Source organism: Stenella coeruleoalba (assembly GCF_951394435.1).
Source record: "Stenella coeruleoalba genome assembly, chromosome: 4".
Taxonomy (NCBI): Eukaryota; Metazoa; Chordata; class Mammalia; order Artiodactyla; family Delphinidae; genus Stenella; species Stenella coeruleoalba.
The window spans coordinates 105,914,718-105,940,182 of NC_137149.1; the positions used below are offsets into that span (position 1 = coordinate 105,914,718).

General features: G+C 43.9%; 1 protein-coding gene across 1 annotated transcript in view; it reads left to right on the forward strand.

Moving 5' to 3' along the window:
• Nucleotides 1-24,378, forward strand: part of FRAS1 (Fraser extracellular matrix complex subunit 1) — a 460,552-nt gene extending 436,174 nt beyond the window's left edge. The window contains exons 66-74 of the mRNA XM_079919788.1: nt 639-853; nt 3,979-4,129; nt 5,789-5,896; nt 6,908-7,067; nt 10,820-10,936; nt 16,308-16,474; nt 19,351-19,556; nt 20,767-20,913; nt 22,986-24,378. Coding sequence (XP_079775914.1) covers nt 639-853; nt 3,979-4,129; nt 5,789-5,896; nt 6,908-7,067; nt 10,820-10,936; nt 16,308-16,474; nt 19,351-19,556; nt 20,767-20,913; nt 22,986-23,579 — 1,865 coding nt within the window. The 3' untranslated portion in view covers nt 23,580-24,378. The remainder of the gene's footprint in view (nt 1-638; nt 854-3,978; nt 4,130-5,788; nt 5,897-6,907; nt 7,068-10,819; nt 10,937-16,307; nt 16,475-19,350; nt 19,557-20,766; nt 20,914-22,985) is intronic.
• The last annotated feature ends 1,087 nt before the right edge of the window (nt 24,379-25,465 follow it).

The following is a 25,465-nucleotide window of genomic DNA, read 5'->3' on the forward strand; positions in this document are numbered from 1 at the left end:
TCTCCGTATACTAAATCCATTTCTTCAAGAACTGATTGTGGGGCTTCCCTGGTGGTGCAGTGGTTGGGAGTCCGCCTGCCGATGCAGGGGACACGGGTTCGTGCCCTGGTCTGGGAAGATCCCACGTGCCGCGGAGTGGCTGGGCCCGTGAGCCATGGCTGCTGAGCCTGCGCGTCCGGAGCCTGTGCTCCGCAACGGGAGAGGCCACAACAGTGAGAAGCCCACGTACCGCAAAAAAAAAAAAGAACTGATTGTGAAGCATCAAACCAGACTGGCCGGGTGTGAGAGGCAGAGCTTCAGGGTATTTTCTTTTCCTAGACATACAAGGGCCACGGAGCTCTGGCTTCTTCATTTTTGGTCTCGTCTGTTCACCTTTTCTTCCCTGGTTCCTGCAGCCTCTTCCAGGAGTTTGTGAACCCAATCACTCTGTTTAGCACATGACGGGAGGCAGATTACAAACTCCCCTCGCATTCCCACCAACCTTGCGTTGGGAGCCCTGAGCTGCTCTACTGATGGTCTCAGGTAGAGGGAAAGCTGTCTCATGTCCCAAGGATGTGTCTTCTCTCCCTACCCAGCTCCTGGGCAAAGGGCAAGTCCACAGACTGAGTTACTGTTCCTTGCTCCTCCCTCCCCTGCAGAGGCAGGGTTCCTGGACGACAGGGTCCGCGACAGCACGGCCCTGGGGCCTGGCTACGACCGCCCCTTCCAGTTTGATGCCAGCGTGCGGGAGCCCAAGACCATCCAGCTCTACAAACACCTGAACCTGAAGAGCTGTGTCTGGACGTTTGATGCCTATTACGATATGACGGAGCTAATTGACGTCTGTGGGGGGTCTGTAACTGCCGACTTCCAGGTGGGTTCCCCGGGGGTCTGTCTGAAGGCTGCGTGCATCTGGGTGTCATGTGAAACTTTGTTCATTCCTGAAGCACTTCAGCTGGCACGTTGCATCCTGTCGGCCCCAGAACTGCACCGACCAAGGGAGTCTTCTTTATAAGTCCCTCAAGAGAGCCCTTAGCAGCATCGTGGCCAGAGTGAGCCCCGCAGAGTCCTCTAAATCAATTAACTGGAAAATTACTGTGGAAAATGTTTCAATTAAGATGAAGAAAATTAACTATCTGGCACAGTCATTTATATAAAAATCTAATAGTTTTACTCCTCTAGGTATATATGTTTTTTCCTCTGGGTATATTTTGGAAAGCCAAAAAGATTTACCTTTGATGGGAAAGTTATTACTAAGTCGTTGTGTTCTCCCCACATGGGGAAATGAGTCCAAATGACAGGTGGACAGTGCCCTGTCTTTCCGCAGACAAGTAGCTCACTATTGTCTCGAGCATGGACAGGTAAACTGTCGAAAACACCCTGCTTTCATACCTATTCCAAACCTATGCCTAACTGACAACCCTTGGGAAAATAGACACTTTAAAAATGTTTAATAGTCGTTAAACATCAGTAACCAAAAAAAAAAAAAAAAAAAAACTGTTACCGCAAGAAGTCATAGTCATAGGAGGACCGTTATATCAAAGGGACTAGGCTAATGCGTCCTCACGGGAAAATTGGTTCTACCCAATTTTGAGTAGTTATCTCAATGAACTAAAAATCAGATGTTTGTTCTTCACTTCAAATCAGGTTTAACCACACTGTAAGAAGCGAACCTGTAGAGGGACTTAGAGTAATCATTTTACCGAAGTTTCTTTGGGTAAAATTCATTTTGATTTCTTGAGATGCCTCTCATTTTGGTTAACTCTCATTTTGTTTATACTAGCGCCCTCTACTGAACAGAATTTTAAGGCAGTCTTAGGTTTTCTTTCTGTTTCTGCAATCGCATAACCTGCATTCACTTTCAAAAATGCAAAGCTAAATGATTGTTTCTTCCTCTGGCCCCTCAAAAATTAGTGTTCTCTGTTCTCCATGACTTTAATTACAGTTCTGGATATTTTTATTCAGCATATGCTTAAAAATCACAAAGACGGGCTTCTCTGGTGGCGCAGTGGTTGAGAGTCCGCCTGCCGATGCAGGGCACACGGGTTCGTGCCCCGGTCCGGGAAGATCCCACGTGCTGCGGAGCGGCTGGGCCCGTGAGCCATGGCCACTGAGCCTGCGCGTCCGGAGCCTGTGCTCCGCAACGGGAGAGGCTACAACAGTGAGAGGCCCGCGTACCGCAAAAAAAAAAAGGAAAAAAAAGAAAAAAAAAATCGCAAAGACAAGGAATTTTTATCATATATGTCCTACTTCTTAAACCAATAGAGAAAGAATATATACACAGAAGTACTTCACTGTTGTCTGCCTCTTTAAAAATAGTTGAAACAGGTGGTATATGGTAGAAAGAATATAGAACTTAGACCCAAGCCCTAGTTCATATTCCTTTATCAAATATCAGCAGAGTTGGATGAGACATAACCTCTCTGAACCTCATCTGAAATTGTCTCTATCTCAAATGAGAAGGCATTTTAGCAGTGTCTGGCACAAAATAGTTGTGCAGTAAATATAATGGCTGTTGTTTTTCTTTTTAAGGAGTAGTAAGTAATATGAATTTAAAGGAGAATAAACAGAAACAGAGGAAAAATTAATTTTGCCAGTCAGCTAGAAAATTTATGGAGGTTATAATATCAACAATGATGAGATTGGGACAAGCATATTTAATAACACCTGTATATTAAGGGGACAGGACATGGTGCGAAACCCAGATAAAATCTGGAAATTTTTTAAAGAAGACAGAGTAAGGCATTTTACAAGAGATTTTTAAGTGAATGTGGAATTAGTGGAGTCTAAAGAGAAATTTGGAATCCAACTGGCAACTTTGAATATGAAAGAATACTTTGGAAAAATAGAGTTTTGATGTTCTAAATATTGATAAAGCATTCGGCTCTTTCCATGAACTACCCATGGAAACACTTTACATGGGTAAAGAATTTTCAAACAAAAAATGTGTGTAAGTTCCATAGTGTATTATAGCATTTGGCCAATGACAAAATAAAATAGTTTTAAACTAAGCTTTTTGGTTATAAAGGAAATATATATTTATGGAGGAAAATATAGAACACATTTAAAAGCGAATACACCAACTCCCCTACTCATACACACATATACACAGTTACCTTCTTCATGAAAGCTTCTGCTCATATTGTGTTATCTTTCAATTGAGTTTTTGTTTGTTAATTGCATAGTAAAATGAAAGTTACAGAGCCGAATTAATAGCAGTAACAGGAACCCCTTTAGAAAAAGGTTCCCTTGGAAGTGTGAGATGCTGCCTTTTCAAAATTATTTCAACAAAGCGTGGAATGGGATGGGAAATTATCCAAGTAGGCGAAGTTCTGAGCTGTCAGTTGGTAAGTTTCATAGGTATGATATCCAAATCCCACGACCTTATTTCCTTTTGGAGGAGATGTAAGTACTCACTAAAACATCCAAGTCAGCCTCATGTTCATCCGAGGATCCAGGCTTGGGCATCCTCCCAGTTAGGGTTGCTTCATGCTCTCCTACAGCCAGCTCACTCGAAACTATATGCAGTCAAAGGTCAGCCAGGGACTGTGTGCTGACGGTAGATCCCAGATCTGCCCCGCTCCTTTGTGAATAACTGTGATGCCTGAAAAATCTCAGCCAAGGCTTCCAGCAAATGAACAGTGTAGGCAAAGCTTCTCACACTTCAAAAGCGTGTTTAAGTGTCACCTCCTCAGAAAAGCCTTCCCAGATTACCTTATCTAAAGAAGCACTGGCCACTTCCCGTCCCGTTGTTTACTTTATCTTTTAATTTATGAATCGCGTTTACTAGGCTGTAGCTTCCATTAGGGCAGTGATTTTGGATTTTTTCCACTGCTGAGGACCCAGTTCCTAGCCTGGTGCCTGGCACAATCATGGGCACTTGATTAATACTGAATAAGTGACTGAGAGAATGAAGATTGAACCAAGATGTGATGTTCATATGCCTTTTCATCCTGGAGAGAAATAACCCTCTCTGTGTGCACGCTGCTTGCTTGGCAGGTGAGAGACTCTGCTCAATCGTTCCTGACAGTGCACGTGCCTCTGTACGTGTCCTACATCTACGTGACAGCCCCCAGGGGCTGGGCCTCCTTGGAGCACCACACCGAGATGGAGTTTTCCTTCTTCTATGACACTGTTCTCTGGAGAACAGGTATACCCACTGACATCTTAACGAGTCTTACCTTATGCTCAAGCAAGATTAAAAGAAAGAAAAAAAAGTAGAGACTTTTAACAGTGGCTGCATTCCTCATCCTGTTATCCTATATGCAGTCAAAGGAGAGACAGGTAAAGTCTAAAAAGTATATAGACCTGTGGTACCTGAAAAAGAATGATGTGGATAAAAGTTGATGCTGGAAGGCCTCCAGCATCATGATACATTCAGTCCAGAGAGTGAGGGGCCCAGAGTAGAGGGCGGCAAGTGACAGGTCCTATACTGCCCGTAAGGGGGTTCGTACGAGTGTGTGTTCTTTGGAATATAGTCATGTTCACTTTCTCCTAGGTAAAAATGGTGTCATTCATGTTGTTTAAGGAGCAAAGGGTCTTGAAATCAGATTCACGGAAATGGAAAAATATATCAAGAATAACCTGGGTCACTTTATTCATTTGGCATCAAGTTTGCTCTTTTGCTGCATTTTTTGAAGTAGGGATTTTAACCCTAGTTTTACTTCAAAGACTGCAATGCTGAATATTTTTAAATGACCTTCCCCTCGGGCTTGTCTCTGTTATGGCTCTCTTTGAGAGGAGCCCTCAGCCCCCAGGGCCTGGCTTGGTGACAACCCTTCAGCTAGGAACTCACACCTCTCTTGTGAGACCCACCTTCTCCCACTGCTGCCCCATGAATGTCCCCTAAAACTCCATGAGTCTCTCCTCCACTCACTCTAATCACTGAGTTGATTTTGGCTTTTTCCCCATTTTCAGTGTCCTATACTTCAAATACAACCCCAAGCTCATTTGCCCTTATTTTATTGATCCCATTCTTCCTCTCTCCCTCCCTGGTGGTGATTTACTTGATCTGAGGCAGAGTGACTTGATCTGAGGAGATTTCTTTAAATAGGGTTTCACTTGTAGTAATGGAAAATACAGTCCTTCCTTCTGTTAATGGTTTAAGCTCAAATCATTTATTTGCTTTATATTTCTCATAGGAAAAAAGCTTCAGGGAGTTTTCACACTCTGGGTCAGATAATTCCTTGAGCTTGGGGTTTTTTAAATTTTATTTTTTCCCCTCCTTTGGTTACCCTTTAGTTTTTGGTCATATTGAACTCAGTGGGTATTGTGATTGCAATTGCCCATATTAAAGCCACAGTTGACTCATGTTATGCCATGTATAGCTGGCCTTCTACAAGCTAACCTTTAATTTTCCATTGCTTTCAATATGAAATGTAGCCACCAGCACATTGGCTATGGTTCTGTTAAGTACTGAAAGGTGTCCTGGTGAGGGAAAGAAAATACAGTATGAAGCAGATGTGCTGTAACCACGTCCTGGTGCAAAGTTAATAGTAAGAAGTTTTAGGGACCATTTTTTTCTGAGCTCTGGGCTGGGACCCTGCATCTGGGCTAAGTGGCATCTTCAGGTATAAAGAGACTATGTCAAGAGAATAGAATTGTAAGAAAAGAACCAAGTAGAATGAACTGGCACATGTCTCTAAATACCCCATGTTCACGCAAATATGTAAATTTGTCCTAAGTTACATTCAAGTAAGCGTGCAGCTCTACTTAGAAGTGTCCCTGGGATAAGTTGCATGTAGGCTACTGTCTGGGAGATCTTCTCCAAGCCCTCACTTGGATGTCTTGTGTACGGTTGCCTTCCCAGGAATCCAGACGGACAGTGTGCTCTCTGCCAGGCTTCAGATAATAAGAATCTACATTCGAGAGGATGGCCGTCTGGTCATTGAATTCAAGACCCATGCCAAATTCAGAGGTAATATCAGTGCCATTTTTTTCCTCAAGTTTTTTATTACTAAGAAACATTCAAACACAGAGAAAAGTTGAAAGAATAGGACAATGAAGAACAAAGTCAACAATTATTAACATTTGGCTCTGTGTGTGTTGTACATGCACATGCGTGCGTTCCCATTGTTTTGGTCACACCATGTGAAGACAGGTTGCAGGCTTCATGCCAAGTTACCCTAAATACTTCAGTAGACATCTCCTTAAACAAGGACCTTCTCTTATGTCGCAACAGTATTACCATAGCCAAGATATTTCACACTGATCCGATAATATCTAGTCCCTATTCTTATTCCCTCTATTGTCTCACAAATGTCTTTTCTACTTGTTTTTATGTTTGTTTATATTTACTTTGCATCTGTTTATATAAAAGGAAGGTGAATCTAATCAAGATTCATATGTTACAATTTGGCAGTTATACCTGTTTAGTATAGAATAGTCTCCTTACTTTTAATTATTCAAGAGGCTGCATTACTGTAGTTTTAAAGAGTGGAAGTGTCTTGCTGAGTAACCCTGATATTTTTAATGATGTTTACAATAGCCTCCTTCCACCAAGGACTTGAGCAGCCCTAAATTAGGGGTTTTTTAATCTGAAATTGATATTTCTATTTATAAACTACTGCGATCTTTCTACCTCCAAGAGACACGTTGGTTGGAATTCAAAGCTAAGTGCGTTCAAGGTTCATTGTCACATAAGGACTCGTATTATCGTGCATATGCTCATTAGCATCATTTCTACAAAGCATATTCATATTGTTTATAAATGTATATGACCATAATGGCCATCATGAGTAAGGTGATGGGCTGGAATAAGAGGCCATGCTGTCCCAACCTGTGTGGAATATATTCTCAGAGGCAAGTGGGTAGGTATAACCTTGTTTTATAGCAGAATATTAAACCAGTTCTAAGGCTTGTATAAGGGATTCACCACAAGCACAATAAAACTTACAAATAAGTGTGTGTTTGTTTCCCCTGGAAATAGGACAGTTCGTGATCGAGCACCACACCCTCCCTGATGTGAAATCATTCATATTGACTCCGGACCATCTCGGAGGAATTGAATTTGACCTGCAGCTCCTGTGGAGTGCTCAGACTTTTGATTCTCCTTACCAACTCTGGAGAGCCACAAGCTCTTATAACAGGTGAATACAGGATGGAGTTCAGGGGTAAATCTGAAAGATTCTCAGTTTCTTTAAGGGCTTTTCTTCAAAAGCTGGGTTTCTATTTTAAAACGGAGATAGAAACAACCCTCTGGCATATAGAGGAAGAAACAGATGTAGCTCAAATCAGCTTCTGATGTGTAAAGCGGGAAGTGCTCACCCGTATTCCAAGGGTGAGAACAGGCAGGGTGCACATCACTTTCATTCACCTCCCACTGGCCAGAACGTAGTCACATGGCACCTCTACCTGCAAAGGAAGCTGGGAAATGTGTCCAACTAAAAGCTTAGTATCATAAAGAAATTTCATTCCAGTTACCACAACCAGTGCAAAATCCAGGCTCTCTGGTTTTCAGGTCCAGATGTCACACCTTACGGTCCAGTGTCCTATAAAATAAATAGCAAGATTTAGTCCCCTCCCACACCCAATATAGAGGTAGAATGAGAATTGGATAAATACAGTAAAACATCCCATTTGTAAAACGGGAGAATAGGGCAAACGAAATGAAAACTTTTACCATGAAAAGGATAATGGAGTCTACTGTAAATATTGTTAACCCCATTTTACAGATCACGAAATTAGAACCATATTTAGCATGAAAACCTTATTCTTTACAGTTAAGAAGCGGCAAATTGTCTGAAGAATCATTTTCAAAAAGATTTTTTTAGTTACAAATGTTTGGTCTTATGTCAAGTATTTTTTGTGTATACTGATTCCTTTGAAATCAATATATAATAAAATAATCATTAAGGGCTGTGTTTCCTAGAACCTCATGAGATTGTGCAGGTACTTGTCCCAATTTATAGGCAGAGAAATGGTCCTCTTGAAATCCTCTGCTGACTCCCCACCACTTACCAAATGCAGTCCAGCTCTTTGAGCAAGACACATATCCTCCCCTCTAGCCTCACCTCAAACCCAGCCTTCTAACCAAATGAAACATCGCCCCAGCCCCTGACTCCACCAGCTCATCCATACATCTGTACCTTTGCAATTCCCCTGTCCTTCCTGCTCTTTTCCTCTGGCAAATCTCAAAGTCCTCTGAGCTCCAACGAAAATGCTGAACCCTCGTGACACCTTCCCTGACTTCCCATACAGTGCTAGAAGCCCCTACTCCTTGTTCACACATTGTTCCAGCTTTTACTGTAACACAGCTCAATATATTTATAATGCTCTAAGTGGAGTCCCATTTCCACTAGATTGTGAGCTTCCCAAGGGTAAAAGGCATGCCTGCTTGATCTAGAAGCCCCAGAACTGCAGGTTTTAGCACATGGTCAGTCCTGAATAAACATCCTTTAGTAGCTAACATTTGAGCTAAGGAGGTAAAATCCACAGATAAACGGCAAAGTGACAGACAACACCAAGTGTTCTGTGCTGTGTGCGCTGTGAGCCGTGCAGAGCCCTGACCACAGCTGCTCAGCGAGGGGAGCTCAGGCCCAGCACGGGCTGGAGAGCTGTCCAAGACTTCTGGGGGAGGCGGGGCAACTGGTGGGAAATGTCTAGTTTTCAGAAAGGAGGGGAGAAGAACTACAGGATTAAAAACCTGCATCCAGGACTGTGTTTGGCATATTTGCAGGGATAGTCAGGAAGTCGACCTAACTCATATTTAGGGATGGGAAAACGTAGGACTGCAGCCTGGGGAGACCATACCATTTGTCCTGCATTCATGTGTTCAACAAATATTTACTGAGCTTTTACTGTGTGTCAGGGAAGGTTCTGGGCACTTGGAATACATCAGTGGACCAAATAAAGATCTTTGCACGCAGCAGTGGACATGATGAATGAGTATAGTATCACATGTTAGAAGGTGATGAGTGCTATGGAAAAATAAAAGGTCGCGAGCAGGGTAAGGGGAATCAGGAGTGGAGGGACATTGTAATGTTGGTTAGGATGTTCCCAGTAGGCCTCGTTTAGAAGGAACATTCGAGCAAAGACTTGAAGGTGGTGCTAGAGTTAACTATGCAGAGTACCGGGGAAGGGGTTCCTGGCGAATTTCCTGGGGTGTCTGGTGTGGCTGGAGCGGAGTGAATGAGGAGGAGGGTAATAGGCAGGAAGGAGCTGGGTGTCGGGCCACCGTGGAACCTTCTAGGCCAGTGTGCGGACTTTGTCTTTCACTCTAGTGCAACAGGAGCCGCTGCAGGGTTTGAGGGGAGGAGCAACAGGATCTGGCCTGACTTTTGGAAAGCAAGGGTCAGGCATGGACACTTCTGCCTAATTAACTATTTCTATTAATTAAGAGTTAGTATTCACGTTATACAGGTCAATTTTTGTGTAATTCAAAGATAGCATACAAGATCTGGGCTTCCCTGGTGGCGCAGTGGTTGAGAGTCCGCCTGCCGATGCAGGGGACACGGGTTTGTGCCCCGGTCCGGGAGGATCCCACATGCCGCGGAGAGGCTGGGCCCGTGAGCCATGGCCGCTGAGCCTGCGCGTCCGGAGCCTGTGCTCCGCAGCGGGAGAGGCCACAACAGTGAGAGGCCCACGTACCGCAAAAAAAAAAAAAAAGATAGTATACAAGATCTCATTTCCTGCTGGTGCAAGCTTTGGAGAAAGATAAGGATCGTGTGAGAAAACTGCAGACATACAGACACAAGCTTTGGGGGCATGAAGGGGCTTAGAAACCAAGCCCTGAAAGTTCGCCAGGTTTGGCTAAAATCATACAACCGTGGCAGAGGCAAAGCAAGAGTAGGGTTAGACTATCTTCCCGTTTCCAGCCTGTGCCATCCCACTAAACTGAACACAGGCTGTGTCCTAAAGATTTTATTTCCTTGTTTATTTATGTTTACCAAATCTTTGCTATCACTTTACTAATAAACAGATACAAAGAATACAAAAGAAATGGTCAAAGGATGAACACAGAGGATACGAGATCTGTTCACGATCACAATAGTTAGAATTAGGATTCACGGCCCTGAGCACCTCATTCAATGGATGGCAGCCTCCCAGGGCCCTTGAAGAATCTTCCTGAAGCTTCTGGCTGTCTGGCTGCCTTCCAGGCAAACTGCCAGGGCTGGGCTGCTACCGATGACAGGTGTGGGAAGTGAAGTAGGTGAGGCTACAAAGGCTCCACGCTTTCAGGTTCATGACCTACAGAGTCCCGTACCCCACCATAAACGTGGAAATTCCCAGCAAGTCATCTCCGATGAGGAGTGATTTTGTTCTTCAACTTCGTTTATAAAGGGATGAAGCCGTAGTGTTTGGGAGAGAAGCCTTGAAACTGAATGCTAATGAATGGGGGTGGGGCGTTCTCTGGAGTGGGGTCCTTTAACCCTGAGGCCTTTGCCACCTATTCAATCAGAGCAGCAGCAGCCCGCAGGGTCACATCTCAATAAATAAAAGCTTTTGTAGTGGAGAATGTGTAACAGGGTGTCAGTCAACAAGAGACACTGAACAGAAATTGTCAAGTAAGTTTCATGGGAATCTAAAGGAAATCTAGTTCGGTTTTGCCTTCACCGGAGCCTTTTAGATTTTTATCAACAGTGTGCCTTTCTCAGCATTTCTCATGAAAAGGACTGGACTAAGTGAAAAAGGAGCTCTATTTAACACCTCTGGATAGTACTCTAAAGGTTAAAACAATCAGTGATGAATTCCTGAAACTTGTGTTTGCAGACTCTTAAAGTTCTTGGTCGGATGCTGAACACAGATATCATCCGAAAACCGTTTAATGAAGTGTGTTTCTGGGTAAGTAAATAATCTATAAATTGGTCCCTCTAACCACAGTCTGCCTGCATGTTTCCAGGAAGGACTACTCCGGGGAGTACACCATCTACCTGATCCCTTGCACTGTGCAGCCCACTCAGCCTTGGGCGGACCCAGGAGAAAAGCCTTTGGCCTGCACTGCACACGCCCCAGAAAGGTAGGGAAAGACAGTTGAGCCTCACTATTGCGAACTTACCTACTCGCTAACATTTATTTGTATTTAACCTCAAAACCAGTTTTCGTGGTGCCATTCCCATCATTCCTTGACATGCAGAGTAAGACAACCCTCTGCCTTCTCATACTGTAAACAAGTGTTTTTTTTTTTTTACATCTTTATTGGAGTATAATTGGTTTACAATGGTGTGTTAGTTTCTGCTTTATAACAAAGTGAATCAGTTACATATATACATATGTTCCCATATCTCTACCCTCTTGTGTCTCCCTCCCTCCCACCCTCCCTATCCCACCCCTCTAGGCGGTCACAAAGCACCGAGCTGATCTCCCTGTGCTATGCGGCTGCTTCCCACTAGCTATCTACCCTACACTTGGCAGTGTACTCATGTCCATGCCACTCTCTCGCTTTGTCACAGCTTGCCCTTCCCCCTCCCCATATCCTCAAGTCCATTAAGACAGGAACTAGTGTTCTTTTTACGGTCTGTTTAGTGCCATGTTTCTCGAATTTTTGTGCTTTGTGTTGGTGGTTTTGCTGTTTAAAATAGCTCCCCAGCATAGTGCCGAAGTGCTGTCTAGTTTCCTAAGTACAAGAAGGTGGTGATGAGCTCGATGGATTGCTAGATAAGCTTCATTCAAGCATGAATTTCAGTGCTGTTGCCATGAGTTCTATGTGAATGAATCAACAGTGTCTATCAAATAAGGTGTCTTTAAACAGAAACATGCATAAAACAGGATTAGGTATTGATCACTGGTTGAAAATGTTGTGACCAGAGGCTGCAGGAACTTGACCCTGTATTTCCCTCAGGAGCAAATGGTTCACTGTTCACTCATTCAGTGTTCATTGCAGCATTATAGAATGTAACTGCTGCGGATAACAAGAATCAACTGTCCATCAGCCCATCCCCACCTGTGACCTGAGACTGTCCGTGTTGTGCCAATGTTCACTCATTCAGCCGGTATTTATTCAGCTCTTATCGTGCACTTGGCTCTGGCCTCGGCATGGAGACTAGAGGAGAGGATTAAAAGTCACCTCTGCTCTCAGGCAGTGTATAGTCTAGTGCCGCCTTTCTAGGAGCTGAGCAAAGTGAATAGAAAACATTTCAGAGGAAGGACACTGAAGACAGAATCTGACATTATCATTAAGAGAAGATAATTTGGAATGCGACTTTCAAATGAACAGTCTGAGAGGTGGCCATTGGATTTGGCAATGGGGAAGTGGTTGATGATCTTGACAAAGGGCAGGTTCAGTGGACTGAGGGCGATGAAGCCTGATTGGAGTGGGTTCAAGAGAGGGAGGCAAGAATGTGGAGACAAGAGGGAACAACAATGCTTAGGGAATTTTGTTAAAACAGATGTCAGATAGAGAGGCATTAGCGGGAAACAGATGAAGGGTAAAAGGAGCTTTAATTTGTTTGTGTTTTAGGGTGCAGAATATTTCAGGATGTTTGTATGCGGGTGGGAATAACCCTATTGGTCTGTTAGGGGAAATGTGACAGTGCAGGGGGAGGAGGGAAGATCTGCAGAGCCGAGTCCGTGAGTAGGGCAGGGGATAGACCTGGGACATGAGGGGAAGGGCCGGCCTTAGCCAGAAGCACAGAGAGCTCATCCACTGGAAGAGGAAGGCAAGCACAGTCTACGGATACAAGTGAAGGGAGAATTAGCAGACTGGGAGGGGAAGGATCACAGGGGAGACATCGGACTGAGTCTGTTTTCTCCATGAAATGAGAAGCCAAGCATTAGCTAGAAGTGAGCAACAATGAGGTTTGAGAAGAGAGGAGGAAGTAAAACAGAGTCGTCTCAGAAAGTGGGAACGTAAGCGCGGTAGAGTTACAGCTGGCAGCAGATCGGCAGTGCTGAGGGCCCCATTGAATTGTTTTTAATATTACTGATGTAAGATGAATAGCACACATTTAAAGTACATACAATTTGATCAATCTTGACATACGTGTACACTCGTGAAACATCACCACAATTAAGATAGGGAATATATCTGTTTCCTTCAAAGGTTTCCTCATGGCCCTTTGTTATCCCTCCCTCCCTCCCATCTCACCCCAGGCCACCCCTCCTCCCCAGGTGTCCGCTGGTCTTTGTGTCACTACAGATTACTTTGCATTTTCTGCTAATTTATATACATTTATATATATACATGGCATCACACAGCATTCTTTTTCTCTAACTGCTTTTGTTCAACACGGTTATTTTGACTCATTCATACTGTTGTGCATATCAGTAGTTTGTTCCTGTTATTGCTGAGTTGTGTTCCATGGTATGGACACACTAAATTTGTTTATCAAATCGGTCAGTTGATGGACATTTGGGTTGTTTCCAGTTTGGGCTATTATAAATAAAGCTGCTATGAACATACATAGACAAGCCTTTATATGGACACATGGTTTCTGTTTTCTTGTGTAAATACCTAGGAATGGAGTGGCTGGATCCCATGGCAGATGTATGTTTAACTTCTTAAAAAAGTGTCGCACCATTTCCCAGTGTTTGCAAATGTGTAACTGTGTGTGTACATTCCCACCATGAGTATGTTAGTGTTCCAGGTCCTCTGCATCCTGGTAAACATGGTCACTGAGGGTCTGGTGTGGCTGGAGAGTTAATGAGTGAGATTAAAAGAAGAGGTGAGCTGGGAAGATAGGAGGTGGTAGTTAGAGAGGGAAGTGTTTGAAAATGAGTTTTTTTGGAGGAGGTGCCTAGTGTGATGGTGGAGGGTAGGTGGCTGCAGTGGGGAGGAGAACTCGCTTTTTGGAAGTGAGGACATCAAGGAACTGAGAGGCTAGGGGAATAGAAGGTTCATCCGTGCAGATGTTGAAATCACGGAGACTGAGGGCAGGAGCAACGCTGGAGAGCCCATAGTCAGCCAAGTGTGGGAAGGATGGTGACCAGGAAAATGGCAGTTGGTTGCAGAAAGGAAGAATAGAGGGCAAATCGTCTGAAGAGAATTGCTGGGGAATTTTTATTCATGTAATACATTTTTTTAATTATGAAATATTTTAGATACCCAGAAGACCATATATCGTGGATATATAAAACCTCAAGAACATTACCTAGCTGCAATGAATTGGGTATCCCTTGGGCTATGATACTGATGATAAGAGAATATAATAACTACCACTGCTATTAGTGACCGTGTATGGAGGGCAGACTGTGTGCTTACTCTGTACTAAGCTCTTAACATTCAATCTGCATTACAATGATCCCCCACAAATTGGTACTGTTATCTCCATTTTATAACTAATGAAACTGGGAGTCAAAGAAAAAAAAAGAAATAGAACATTTCCGCTACCATTTAAACACCCTCAGTGCCCCTTTCAGCTATACTCTCCCCAACTCTCCACTAAGGTAACCACTAGCCTGATATTTGTACTTATCATCCCTTGTTTTGGTTTATGATTCACCTCATATTTACTTCTACATGGTTTTGCATGTTTTTGAACTTTATATAAAAATTTCATACTGCGTGAATTCTCTCTGCAGCTTTTTTTTTTTTTTTTTTTTTGCGGAACACGGGCCTGTCACTGTTGTGGCTTCTCCCGTTGCAGAGCACAGGCTCCTGACGCGCAGGCTCAGCGGCCATGGCTCACGGGCCCAGCCGCTCCGCGGCATGTGGGATCTTCCCAGCCCAGGGCACGAACCCGTGTCCCCTGCATCGGCAGGCGGACTCTCAACCACTGCGCCACCAGGGAAGCCCTCTGCAGCTTTTTTTTCCCTCAGTGAATCACTTGTTGATTCATAAGTAAAATCATCATTTATGTTGATCCATGTAGCTGCAGTTTGTTTTTCACTGCATTAAAGTAGCCTTCATAGGAAGAGTCCACAATTTATTTGACCACTCTATTTGGCTTATAATCCCAGATCCTCTCTATTACAAACAATACTCTATGTGTCTCTTAGTTACATGTGTGAGGAGAGTTTCTCCAGGGTAGGCGCTGGATTTTTTTTTTTTTTTTAAGAGGAGAGAGGAACAAAGATTTGAAATGGCAAAAAGGAGCCAAAAAGGCATTAACCCCTTCTCCAGTCCCAGTGCTGTGTGGGTGTGGAAGTCTGCAGGGTGAAGAGTATTGTTGGAGTGTACTGAGGCCTCAGGGTTGATATTCTTCCCTTATATCAGGGGCATCCTTACCTGTGGGTTCCCTGTTATTCCCAGGGTGACTTTCCCCCTTGGGCCTTTTGCTTTTGATCATCTCCATATCTTTCAATATGGATGCAGTAGAACTACAACACAACAAATAATCAAGCCTGACTGGAAATTCAGACTTAATTCAAAAGAATTGTGTCTCCTATTATGCCTATTTTTGTGAGTCTGTCATACGTATAACCTTGTAAGTCATCATTATCATCATCTCAAGTCCTTTCTTCATTCTCTTTAATCAATAAGTATTTATCAAGTGTCTTATGTCCTGGCACTGTGTGGATTCTGGTAATAAATACCAACATCAACAAGAAAAACCTATTTCCCTGAGTCAGATAAATGAACTCTTGGTACAATTAATGGTTATATCGAAGCTGTTGAAGCATGGTCTGCCTTGGTTTGTGTGGGTTTCTCCTACACCCCAAGTTCCTCCTACACCTCAGCCCTCTCAAATCCACCCCCTGGAGCAGCTTCAGTTAAAAGTAGGGAATGATCAGATGGACTTGACTGGAAGAGTAAAGCATTCAAATGATCACTTGTGCATTATTCTTTAACAAACATATGTGTTAGGAGCTTGGCCAGCATGGCAGGTGCAATGGCGAGCAGATAGGCATGGATTATGACTCTGTGGAACCCACAGTGGGTGAAGCAGACTTTGATCACACATTTAAACAGAATAGCAAACCACAGTAAGTACTATGAAAGAAAAGTGCACAGTGTGATGAGAACAAATGATAAGGGATCTGACCCAGCCTGGGAGAGAAGAAGAAGAGGGTAAGCTTCCTAGAGAAAGTGGTGCTTGAGTTGAGATCTGAAGAATAAGAGTTCACTAGGCAAAGGACGGTGGCAGAGGAAGAAGGAGTGTTCCAGCAGAAGGTTCAGCAAGGCCAAAGTCAGGAAAGTTTAAATTCATTACCGCTAATCTCAAATCGGCCCTCAGGGCTTTCCAGAATGAGAGGGCCAGGAAAAGCAAAGAGCGTTGTAGAGTCTAAAGACCAGTTAGATTATTCCTACTCCAAAGAGCAGATGAACCTCATAAGGACCTGAACTAAATAAAGACTCTTGCCTGCAAACATCTCTTTATTCAGTAAATATGTAGCACCGACAACAAAGTACTGTTCACAATCCTGAGAAGGGTGGGAAAGGGAGGGCAGCTCAAAGGGCAAATGCAAAGTCGACCCTGCTCTCAAGAAACTCTTGTTTTTCCCACATTTAGATTCCTGATACCCATTGCATTCCAGCAGACCAACCGCCCTGTCCCTGTTGTATACTCGCTCAATACTGAATTTCAGCTCTGCAACAATGAGAAGGTGTTCCTGATGGACCCCAACACATCTGATATGTCACTGGCGGAAATGGATTACAAAGGGGCCTTCTCCAAAGGTAAGTCATTCCCTTCACCCGCAGACAGAGACTCCGCTGGACTTGAGAAGCTTTCGGATAGGTCCTTGGACTAGCATCTCTGCTCATTGGCTTTCAGTCAGCTCTCCAGGGAAGATTCCCCCAGCATGGGTTCCAGGGCAGCCAAGGTTTAGTCCAGGAACAGACCCATATTCTTCCTTCAAGCTATTTCAAAATAAGATCACATTCTTGGTGCGATAATGATCAGCAGTGCGATACTGTGGAAGAGCACTGGCCTGAGTAGTAAGAACACTGGGGTTTCCAACCAGATTCTAACCCACTGTCTGACTTTGGGTAAACTGCTTCACCTCTCAGTTCCTCAGAGAGATTGCAATATGACCCTACTGCCTGCCAGCCTCAAAGCTATGCCAAACATACGTGTCCTCTCCGGCAGGCTTTCTCTACTTGAAATGGCTCCTCTGTCCCCTCCCTGTCCCGAATAGGGTTCCCTTGACTTTCTTCTCCTTCGGGTCTCTCTCTAAATGTTAACCTCCCAACAGACACCTGCCTTGATTTCACCAGCCAATCTAACATAAGCCTTCATAGTTGTCACTTTCACAGAATGCTCTTCATTTTTTATAGTACTTATCGCAATTTTTAACATTATAATAGATATTTTTCTTTACTTATTTACTGCCTATCTCTACCACTAGACTGTAAATTCCATTAGAACAGAGATTGTGATCAAATACCAAATTTGCACACCATACCACCAGTGCCAAGGTGCTCAATAAATATTTGTTGAATGAATTAATAATAAATGAATCAATCATCTGCCTTTTCTCTCAGTTATCTCTTCTGCCTTTCTCTTACTTTTAATCTTCTGCTCACATCTGTGTTTTTTTCCCTCATCCTAAAAACACATCCCGTAACAGAAAAAGAAAATCTCTCATCCCTACCTCTCCCTCAAACTTCAGCCCATGTTCTCCTTTGCTTTTCTCTGAGAAGCTTCCTGAGGGAGTGGTGAGCACACGCTGTCCTCATGGCCGTTCTTCCCAGTCACTCCTCCATCCGTCTGCTGCAGGCTGGGTTTGTCCTACCACGGCTCAGAATCCTCTCCCGTCCATGACACCAAACCTATGGATTTGGACACTTTTTTCCTGTTTGGTTTCCTTTGCACCAGCCTCACCTGACACCATCTTACCTCTCTGGCCACTTCTCACTCTCCGGCCTTGGGTCTCCGTCCTCTGCCCCATCCGTGTTGCTGTGTCCATGTTCCATGCTTGACTCCTGTTCTCACTTCAGTGCTACTCCAGTTGTCACCCTGGCTTGGCTCATCCCTTTACCCTGAACTCTTCCTAACCTCCTGCTACCCCACAGCCATTCCACAAAAATTGACCTTGTCCCTGGTCCCTCCTGAGCTTCATTTCCACACTTCCACATGCAGACTCAAACTGCCAAACCTCTCCAAGCGGGTGTCGTTCAGACACCTAGAGACGTCTAGAACTGGACTTACCTCCCCCCAGACGTGTTCCTCTCACATCCACTGCCCCACTGACTGCATCACCATACTCCAGGTGGCCCAGCCAAAGACCTCAGGGCTATGCTCTGCTTCTGGTTGCCTCCTGTATCCCATCTATCATAAGATGAATGGTTCCAACTCCTAGACATTTCTTGAATGCATCCCCTTGCCTCACTGCTATATTTTGGATACCTATTTCTTGCTAGAGCATTAAAATAACTCCCTACCTGTGATTCTGGTCTCTTTGTCTTCAGTCTCCATGTTTCTAAAGCCCAGGTACGTTGACATTAAGCCCCCGTTTAAAACCTTCCGGCGTTCCCTGTTACTCCTATACTCAAGTCCAGAATCCTCACACCATTAATCAACCTTCCCGGGAGTCTCTCCTGCCAGAGCCCTCCCGACGCCCTCCACCCCAATCACTGGCCTACCCAGTGCCATAGCAGACGCTTGGGATGAACATCTGAAGTCAGACGAATTTGTGCTCAAATCCTCCCCACCACGGGTCCCAGATACGAAATGCTGGACAAGTTATTTAAAACAGGGATAATAATTGAACCTATCTCTTAGGCCCTTGGGAGGATTAAATAAGATACTGTAGGTAAAGAACTTGATGCCCTAGCAGGAACTAAGGAAAAGTACCTACACCGGGGCTGATACCTTTCCAGCATTCCGTATGTTGTACATGGACTTGCTTTTGCCTAGATTGCTCTCCCCAGCTTCTCCCACCCGCCTCAAATGCTCTATCTGACAAATGCCTACTCATCGTTCAGGATACTGCCCAATGTCATCTCTTCTCTAAATCCTTCCATACCTTTCCTCAGGAAGATTTTTGTGCTCAGCTATATGCTCACTTGATGTTACGTACCTTCCGCTGTTGTACGCAGCAGTATCACATGGACGTTAATAGTGTGGGTTTTTCGAGACAAAGCACTTTGACTTTGAATCTCACCCTCCCCACTTACTAACTTTGTGACCTTGAACAAGTCACTTAACCACTCAATTTCCTCATCTGTAAAAACTCGTGAGCACTACATGAGTTCTTCCATGGGAAGGAGTTAGTACAGTACCTAGCAAATGGTATGAGTTCGATAAATGTCAGCTATTATTAGCAATTGCTTTGCTTTTATTTCTGCCCTCTCATCTGTGTCTCACTCACCTTCGTATCCCCTGCACGTAACAGACTGCTTGCCCCACCCTAAATACTTAAGTAACATTTACTGATTAAAAGAAGCTATGCATGAATGAATGTGTATTTTAGGGGCACATGGACCCCACAGCTCTTCATAGAAAGGTACTTTTGACTCTATAGGAGCATGTTAAATTCTTCCTATCTTTGACACTTTTTTTCTCTTTAATCTTAAAGTCTGACCTAATTAATGCCTTGCAATCTTTTCAGGTCAAATCCTTTATGGCCGAGTACTTTGGAATCCAGAACAAAACCTTAATTCTGCTTACAAACTCCAGCTGGAGAAGGTCTATCTTTGTACCGGCAAGGATGGCTACGTGCCTTTCTTTGATCCCACGGGGACAATCTACAATGAAGGGCCACAGTATGGATGCATTCAGCCAAACAAACACCTAAAACACAGATTCCTGCTGCTGGTATGCTAACTGTTAGGGTTAAAGGGCTGACACACGAGTAGCTTTCCTCAGCTATGGTTTTTGCCTGAAGCAGATAGAACCCCACTCTTGATGGTTTTCTACAGATATTGTTGTTGTTACTTCTATCAGCTTAATGTTAGTATTGGGTTGGCCAAAAAGTTCGTTCGATCTTATGAAAAAACCCGAACGAACTTTTGGCTAACTCGATACATATTACCAACTGTGAAGGTTTGGTGGGTAACAAGACAAGCTGTTACTAATGTTCTAGGAAGAGGAAAGTCTAAGCCAGTGTTTCTCAAAGTGTGTCCCAGACACCCCTGAACATCCCCAATATTCTTTCAGGGCGTCCACAAGGTCAGAACCACTTTCATAATGATATGATGATGCTTGCCTTTTTCATACTCAGTCCCTCATGAGTGCCAGGAGTACGAAGGTTTCATTGATAGGGATTCAGATTCGACATTGTGACTAATCTTTAGAAAAAAATACCACTTACTGAGCTTTGATTTAGTATCCAAAAAGAATATCCATAATTATCTGAAAAAGTTATTCAAACATTTCTCTGTCTTCCAACTACATAGCTTATGTGAGGCCAGATTCTTCATATACTTCAGCCAAAACAACATGTCACAACAGATTGAATACAGAAGCAATTGTGAGAATCTGGTTCTTTAACAGAGATTTGCAAAAATGTAAAACAATGCCAGCTCTCTTTTTGGGAGGTGGGTGTGAATACAGACATTTTCACTAAAAAATATGTTACTTATGTTAACATGTAGTGAGTTTCTCATTTCTATTTTAAAATGAATTAGTAAATGCATTTTTTAAAATTGTTAATTGTAACATAATTACAGTGTTAATTTTAATACAGTAAATATTGATAGATATCAGTCACATAAAATGAAACTTTGGGGGGAGGTGGTCCTTAATTTTTATGTTCTGAGACCAAATAGCTTGAGAATTGTTGGTCTAGGCTCTCTCACCCATTGGGTTTTGAGATCACAGAGGCCACCAAGTGTCCTCCCCTGAAGAGGGCAGTCGGTGCCCAGAGGCAGCGGTCAACTTAAGGAGAGGGCTCCTGCGGCATGTGCGCTCCTGACCCGACCCAAAGGAGGAGTGGAGAGTACCTTTCTCCTCCCAGTGACTGCCACCTGCCAGCTCAGTGGTTCCGTCTTTCTAAATCTTGCGTTTCTTTTTTCTGAAATCCTAGGACCGCAGTCAGCCAGAGGTAACAGACAAGTACTTCCACGACGTGCCCTTTGAAGCCCACTTTGCTTCTGAGTTGCCTGATTTCCACGTGGTCAGTAGCATGCCAGGCGTGGATGGATTTACTCTGAAGGTGGACGCACTCTATAAGGTGAGTGTGGTGAGAAGAATAGAAGCACAGGATCAAGGTCACTTTAAAGGTTACAAAAAGGTGGATGACATCATCTCTTTGGTGTCAGTTTCTTTTTATAACATTCTTACTGGCAGGTCTTTTTTTATTGTTGTTAAGCTCATCATTCAGCCAAAACTTTACCGTCTATCCAATAGACCAATAAAATTCTTTAATTTGCATATACTCACTCATCATGGCTCTTTGCTGCACCAGCTGATTTTCACAGGCATGTGGAAATATTTAACAAACTCATAAATACAATTCAGTAATTTAGAATGGCAAGAATTACTAGTATTCAATAAGCAAAAATACTCTAAGTCCCAGTAATAAAAATAAACGTCCAAGATCAAATTCCACTCTTCTCTGTCTCCCAATAGTAAGCCATGACCTTGGATTTCAGAACTTTTATCACTCTTCAGAAGTTATTTCAAAATCATGGAGGGTTTCCATGGGGGCAGATGAGAGGGAAATAAAATACTTGATGACATAACTCAGGGGAGGATCCAAGAAGTGTTAAGATTTAGCAGATTTTTGTCAAGTATCTGTGTATTATGCACAGAGTAGGTGGTTAGTGAATATTTGTTGAATGACTCTATTTTAGCTAAAGTTCATCAATAAATAGTAAATTGGCATAGAAAACAATAAAAGGTACTGGGAATAAATGTGATTATTAATACTATTACTCCACGGCTATCAATAAAGGCCAACACATCATAAGTGATGAGTGAGCTAAAGAAACCCTGAAAGGTAAATTCTTAGGGCTATTTCATGCACAGGTAGTGAAACTGAAAAAAAATGTGAATATCTGACCCAAGATCACCTGAATGTGGAAATAAAACAGGACCCCAAAATATTCAGTTCAGTTCTCTATTCACAGACACCAACCATGGTTAATGCTTTTCTTTTTTTTTCTTTCTTTTTTCTTCTTTTTACTTCATCAAAACCTTTCTGGTACAGTTACAGTGGCATATTTACTAATCTTTAAATGCGCCATACATAGTCTTATCTCAACATTTTTCTTAAAGGGTGCCAGTTATGGTCTGATTTATTCCATGACTTTAAAAGCAAGAGGTTCTTTAGTGGATCAGTTTCCTTTCTTTGTTTTTTTTTTTTTTTTTTTTGCGGTACGCAGGCCTGTCACTGTTGTGGCCTCTCCCGTTGCGGAGCACAGGCTCCGGACGCGCAGGCTCAGCGGCCATGGCTCACAGGCCCAGCCGCTCCGCAGCATGTGGGATCCTCCCGGACCGGGGCACAAACCCGTGTCCCCTGCATCGGCAGGCGGACTCTCAACCACTGCGCCACCAGGGAAGCCCCCTTTCTTTGTTTTAATTGAAACACATTTGATATACCATATGATGTTCTTTTCAGGTGGACTCCAGTGGCAAGAATTACTTGCAGTGATTTGACATTTGCATATGTTATGAAATGATCAATGTCATAAGTCTAGTAACCATCTGTCCCCATACAAAGCTATTACAGTATCATTGGCCATGTTCCTTATGCTGTGTATTACATCTCCTGGCTTATTTATTTGATAACTGGAGGTTTGTACCTCTTAAGCCTCTTCCCATATTACAGTGCTCCCCACACCCTCCTCCCTCTGGCGACTACCCATTTATTCTCTGCATCTATGAGACTGTTTTCATTTTGTTTTGTTTGTTTGTTTTGTTTTTCAGATTCCACAAATAAGTGAAATCATATGGTATTAGTCTTTCTCTGTCTAACTTATTTAACTTAGCGTAATGCTTTCTAGGTCCATCCGTGTTGTCACAACTGGCAAGATTCTTTTTTATGGCTGCATGGTATATCTATATACACACACACACCCCACATCTTTTTCCATTCATCTATTGATGGACAGTTAGGTTGTTTCCATATCTTGGCTACTGTAAGTAATGCTGCTTTGAACACTGGTGTGGCTAATGCTTTTCTTGAAACCGTTTATCTGTTGGGGCTTGTGGTGGGCAGCTGTCTTTCCATTGCCTTTCCTCAGAGGTGGCCTGTGGGCCAATGACATGTTTGCTTTGTCTCGCCATCTCCTCCTTCTGCAGGTGGAAGCCGGACACCAGTGGTATCTCCAGGTGATCTACGTCATTGGACCTGACACCATCTCAGGTCCCAGGGTCCAGCGCTCTCTCACTGCCCCTCTGAGGCGCAACCGAAGGGACCTGGTGGACCCCAGTGGCTGGCTGACCCTTGACGAATCCCTCATCTATGACAATGAAGGGAACCAAGTCAAGAATGGCACCAATATGAAGTCGCTGAATCTGGAGATGGAAGAGCCAGCTGTAGCTGCTTCTCTATCCCAAACCGGGGCGTCTATCAGCAGCGCCCTTGCTGCCATCATGCTCCTACTTCTGGTGTTTTTGGTGGCTTGTTTCATCACCAGGAAACGCCAGAAACAGAGGAAGAAGCCGCCCACGGGGGACATTTTGGAGGAATACCCTCTGAATACCAAGGTGGATGTGCCCAAGAGGGGCCTGGACAGGGTGGAGAAGAACGTGGACAGACAGTACTGCACTGTGCGGAACGTCAACGTACTCAGTGAAACCGAGGGTGCTTATGTGTTCAAAGGTGCTAAAGTAAAAAAATTGAATCTGGAAGTCAGAGTTCACAACAATTTGCAAGACGGAACAGAAGTTTAATGGAGGAGATCCATGAGTATTTTTTTTCTAAAATCATTTTTATAAAACGGGGGAAAATACTGGTATTTTTATAATCTCGCTGATTGAAAAGGGAAAACTATAGCTTTGAGTGGCGGAGGCACACATCACATGCATCAGCTCACAGCTGAGCTACCTCATTAAACAAAGAACCACTGAGACCCCAGAGGATGGAAGTAGTTCTTTCCGTGGATCCCATTAACCATGTGGGCAGTGACAAATTGTTCCTTCTGTAAGGCTGATCTTAGAAAGCCAGTGTCTGGTGTTAGGACAGGAGTGAGCTCCACAGCTGGTGGAGCTCAGAGGGCTGGGGGTGTACCAGGCAGGTCTCAGAGGGAGAGAGACAGGGATGCAGGGCCTTTGGTCTCCTCCCCCGACTCCAGCTCCCTTCTGCTTGAGATTTTCCTTGGCCTCTGCACAGCAGAGTTCACGTTGCTGACGCCCAGGTTCTGCTCAGAATTCTGCTAATCAGCACCTGTGTGTCTGCTCATGTGTCCACTTGACAACCTGCCCTCCGTGGCTTCTGATCGTACCTTGCATCACCAGCCCTTTTCACCTGGGAGCTCAAAGTGGTCTGGACCAGAGCATTTCTCCACAACTCAAGGGAGAAACCTCAGCCTCGCCTGTCAGGCATCAGGCACAGTGGAACCCTCCTTATGGAGGGGGGGACTGAAACCTGGGGAAAGGAGGGACCTGGCTGGCGCCTCAGAGAACATCAGTGATGCCCTGCACCCTAGACCCAGGAGGATGCCCTTGTGCCCGGCTGGTTCACACTGCAGCCAGGACACATCCAGACATCCTCCCTGACAAAGGATGCCACCAGGCAAGATTGCCGCACTGTGGCCTTTTTATTCAGCATTGCTGTGGATGCTTGAAACACCTACCACAGTTCCTGCTACCCCAGGCTTTTCCCAGTCCAATAACAGACAAGCCGTGTGCTTTGCTAGCTGTGGGGTTTTTATTTTGTTAGGGCTGCAGAAAAGTCAGAGATTCATTTGAATAAAGCAAATTGGGAGAAAGCTCAGGCCAGAACGAAATCAGAGTTAATGGATGCCAACTAGTCGTCATAGCAGAAAAGTACTAGTACTCACAGTAGAAAAGTACTAGTACTCCCAGCAGATAAAGTACTGGTACAGCAGATAAAGTACTAGTACAGCGGATAAAGGCACCGTTCCTGGTACAGTGTTTCAGGGATTTCTCTTTCGGGGGTTCTTTTTTTGGTAGCTCAGGCACTTATTTTATTATATCCGCACATGACAAGGCCATGGACACATGGCTTTAAAGTGATTTCGTGTTCAAATAGCAGCTTGATGATGTACGTAGTGTGTGCACCGCTTGCTTTTGTGTTTCAGTTTTGTTTCTGCTGTATTGGCAAAAATATAAGCATGCATGTCGTGTTATTTTGAACTGCAGGCACCATTCCATTGTTCAGGAGTAAGAGACACGTCCCCTTCCTGATGCACGGCACGCTGTAATCACTGAGCAGATCACAGAGCATTCACATTGTGTAATATTTGTATTAGGATGACCCTAGCTCTTTGAGAACATTCCACACTGGAAATACTTTGGTCCTAAAAGCTAGAAAGAATGAACCGTGAAAGGTTTTAGGCATCTCAGCCAGAATCCAAGCTCCTTGAGAGAAGGGCGGGTGTGAGCCGTGCCTTGGGTTCTCCAGCAGTGCCTTGTGCACAACGAGCGCTCCAGGAATATTTGTTCAGTAAACAAATGAATGGTGTCATGGGTGAATGATAGAGGAATCGATTTAGGGAGGGGAGGAGAGAGACTATGGTGGCAATATCACAAGGGTAAGTAGAGGGGAAAAAAAACTATCTCTTCTACTTGGATTATAAAATAATCTTCTCATTGGA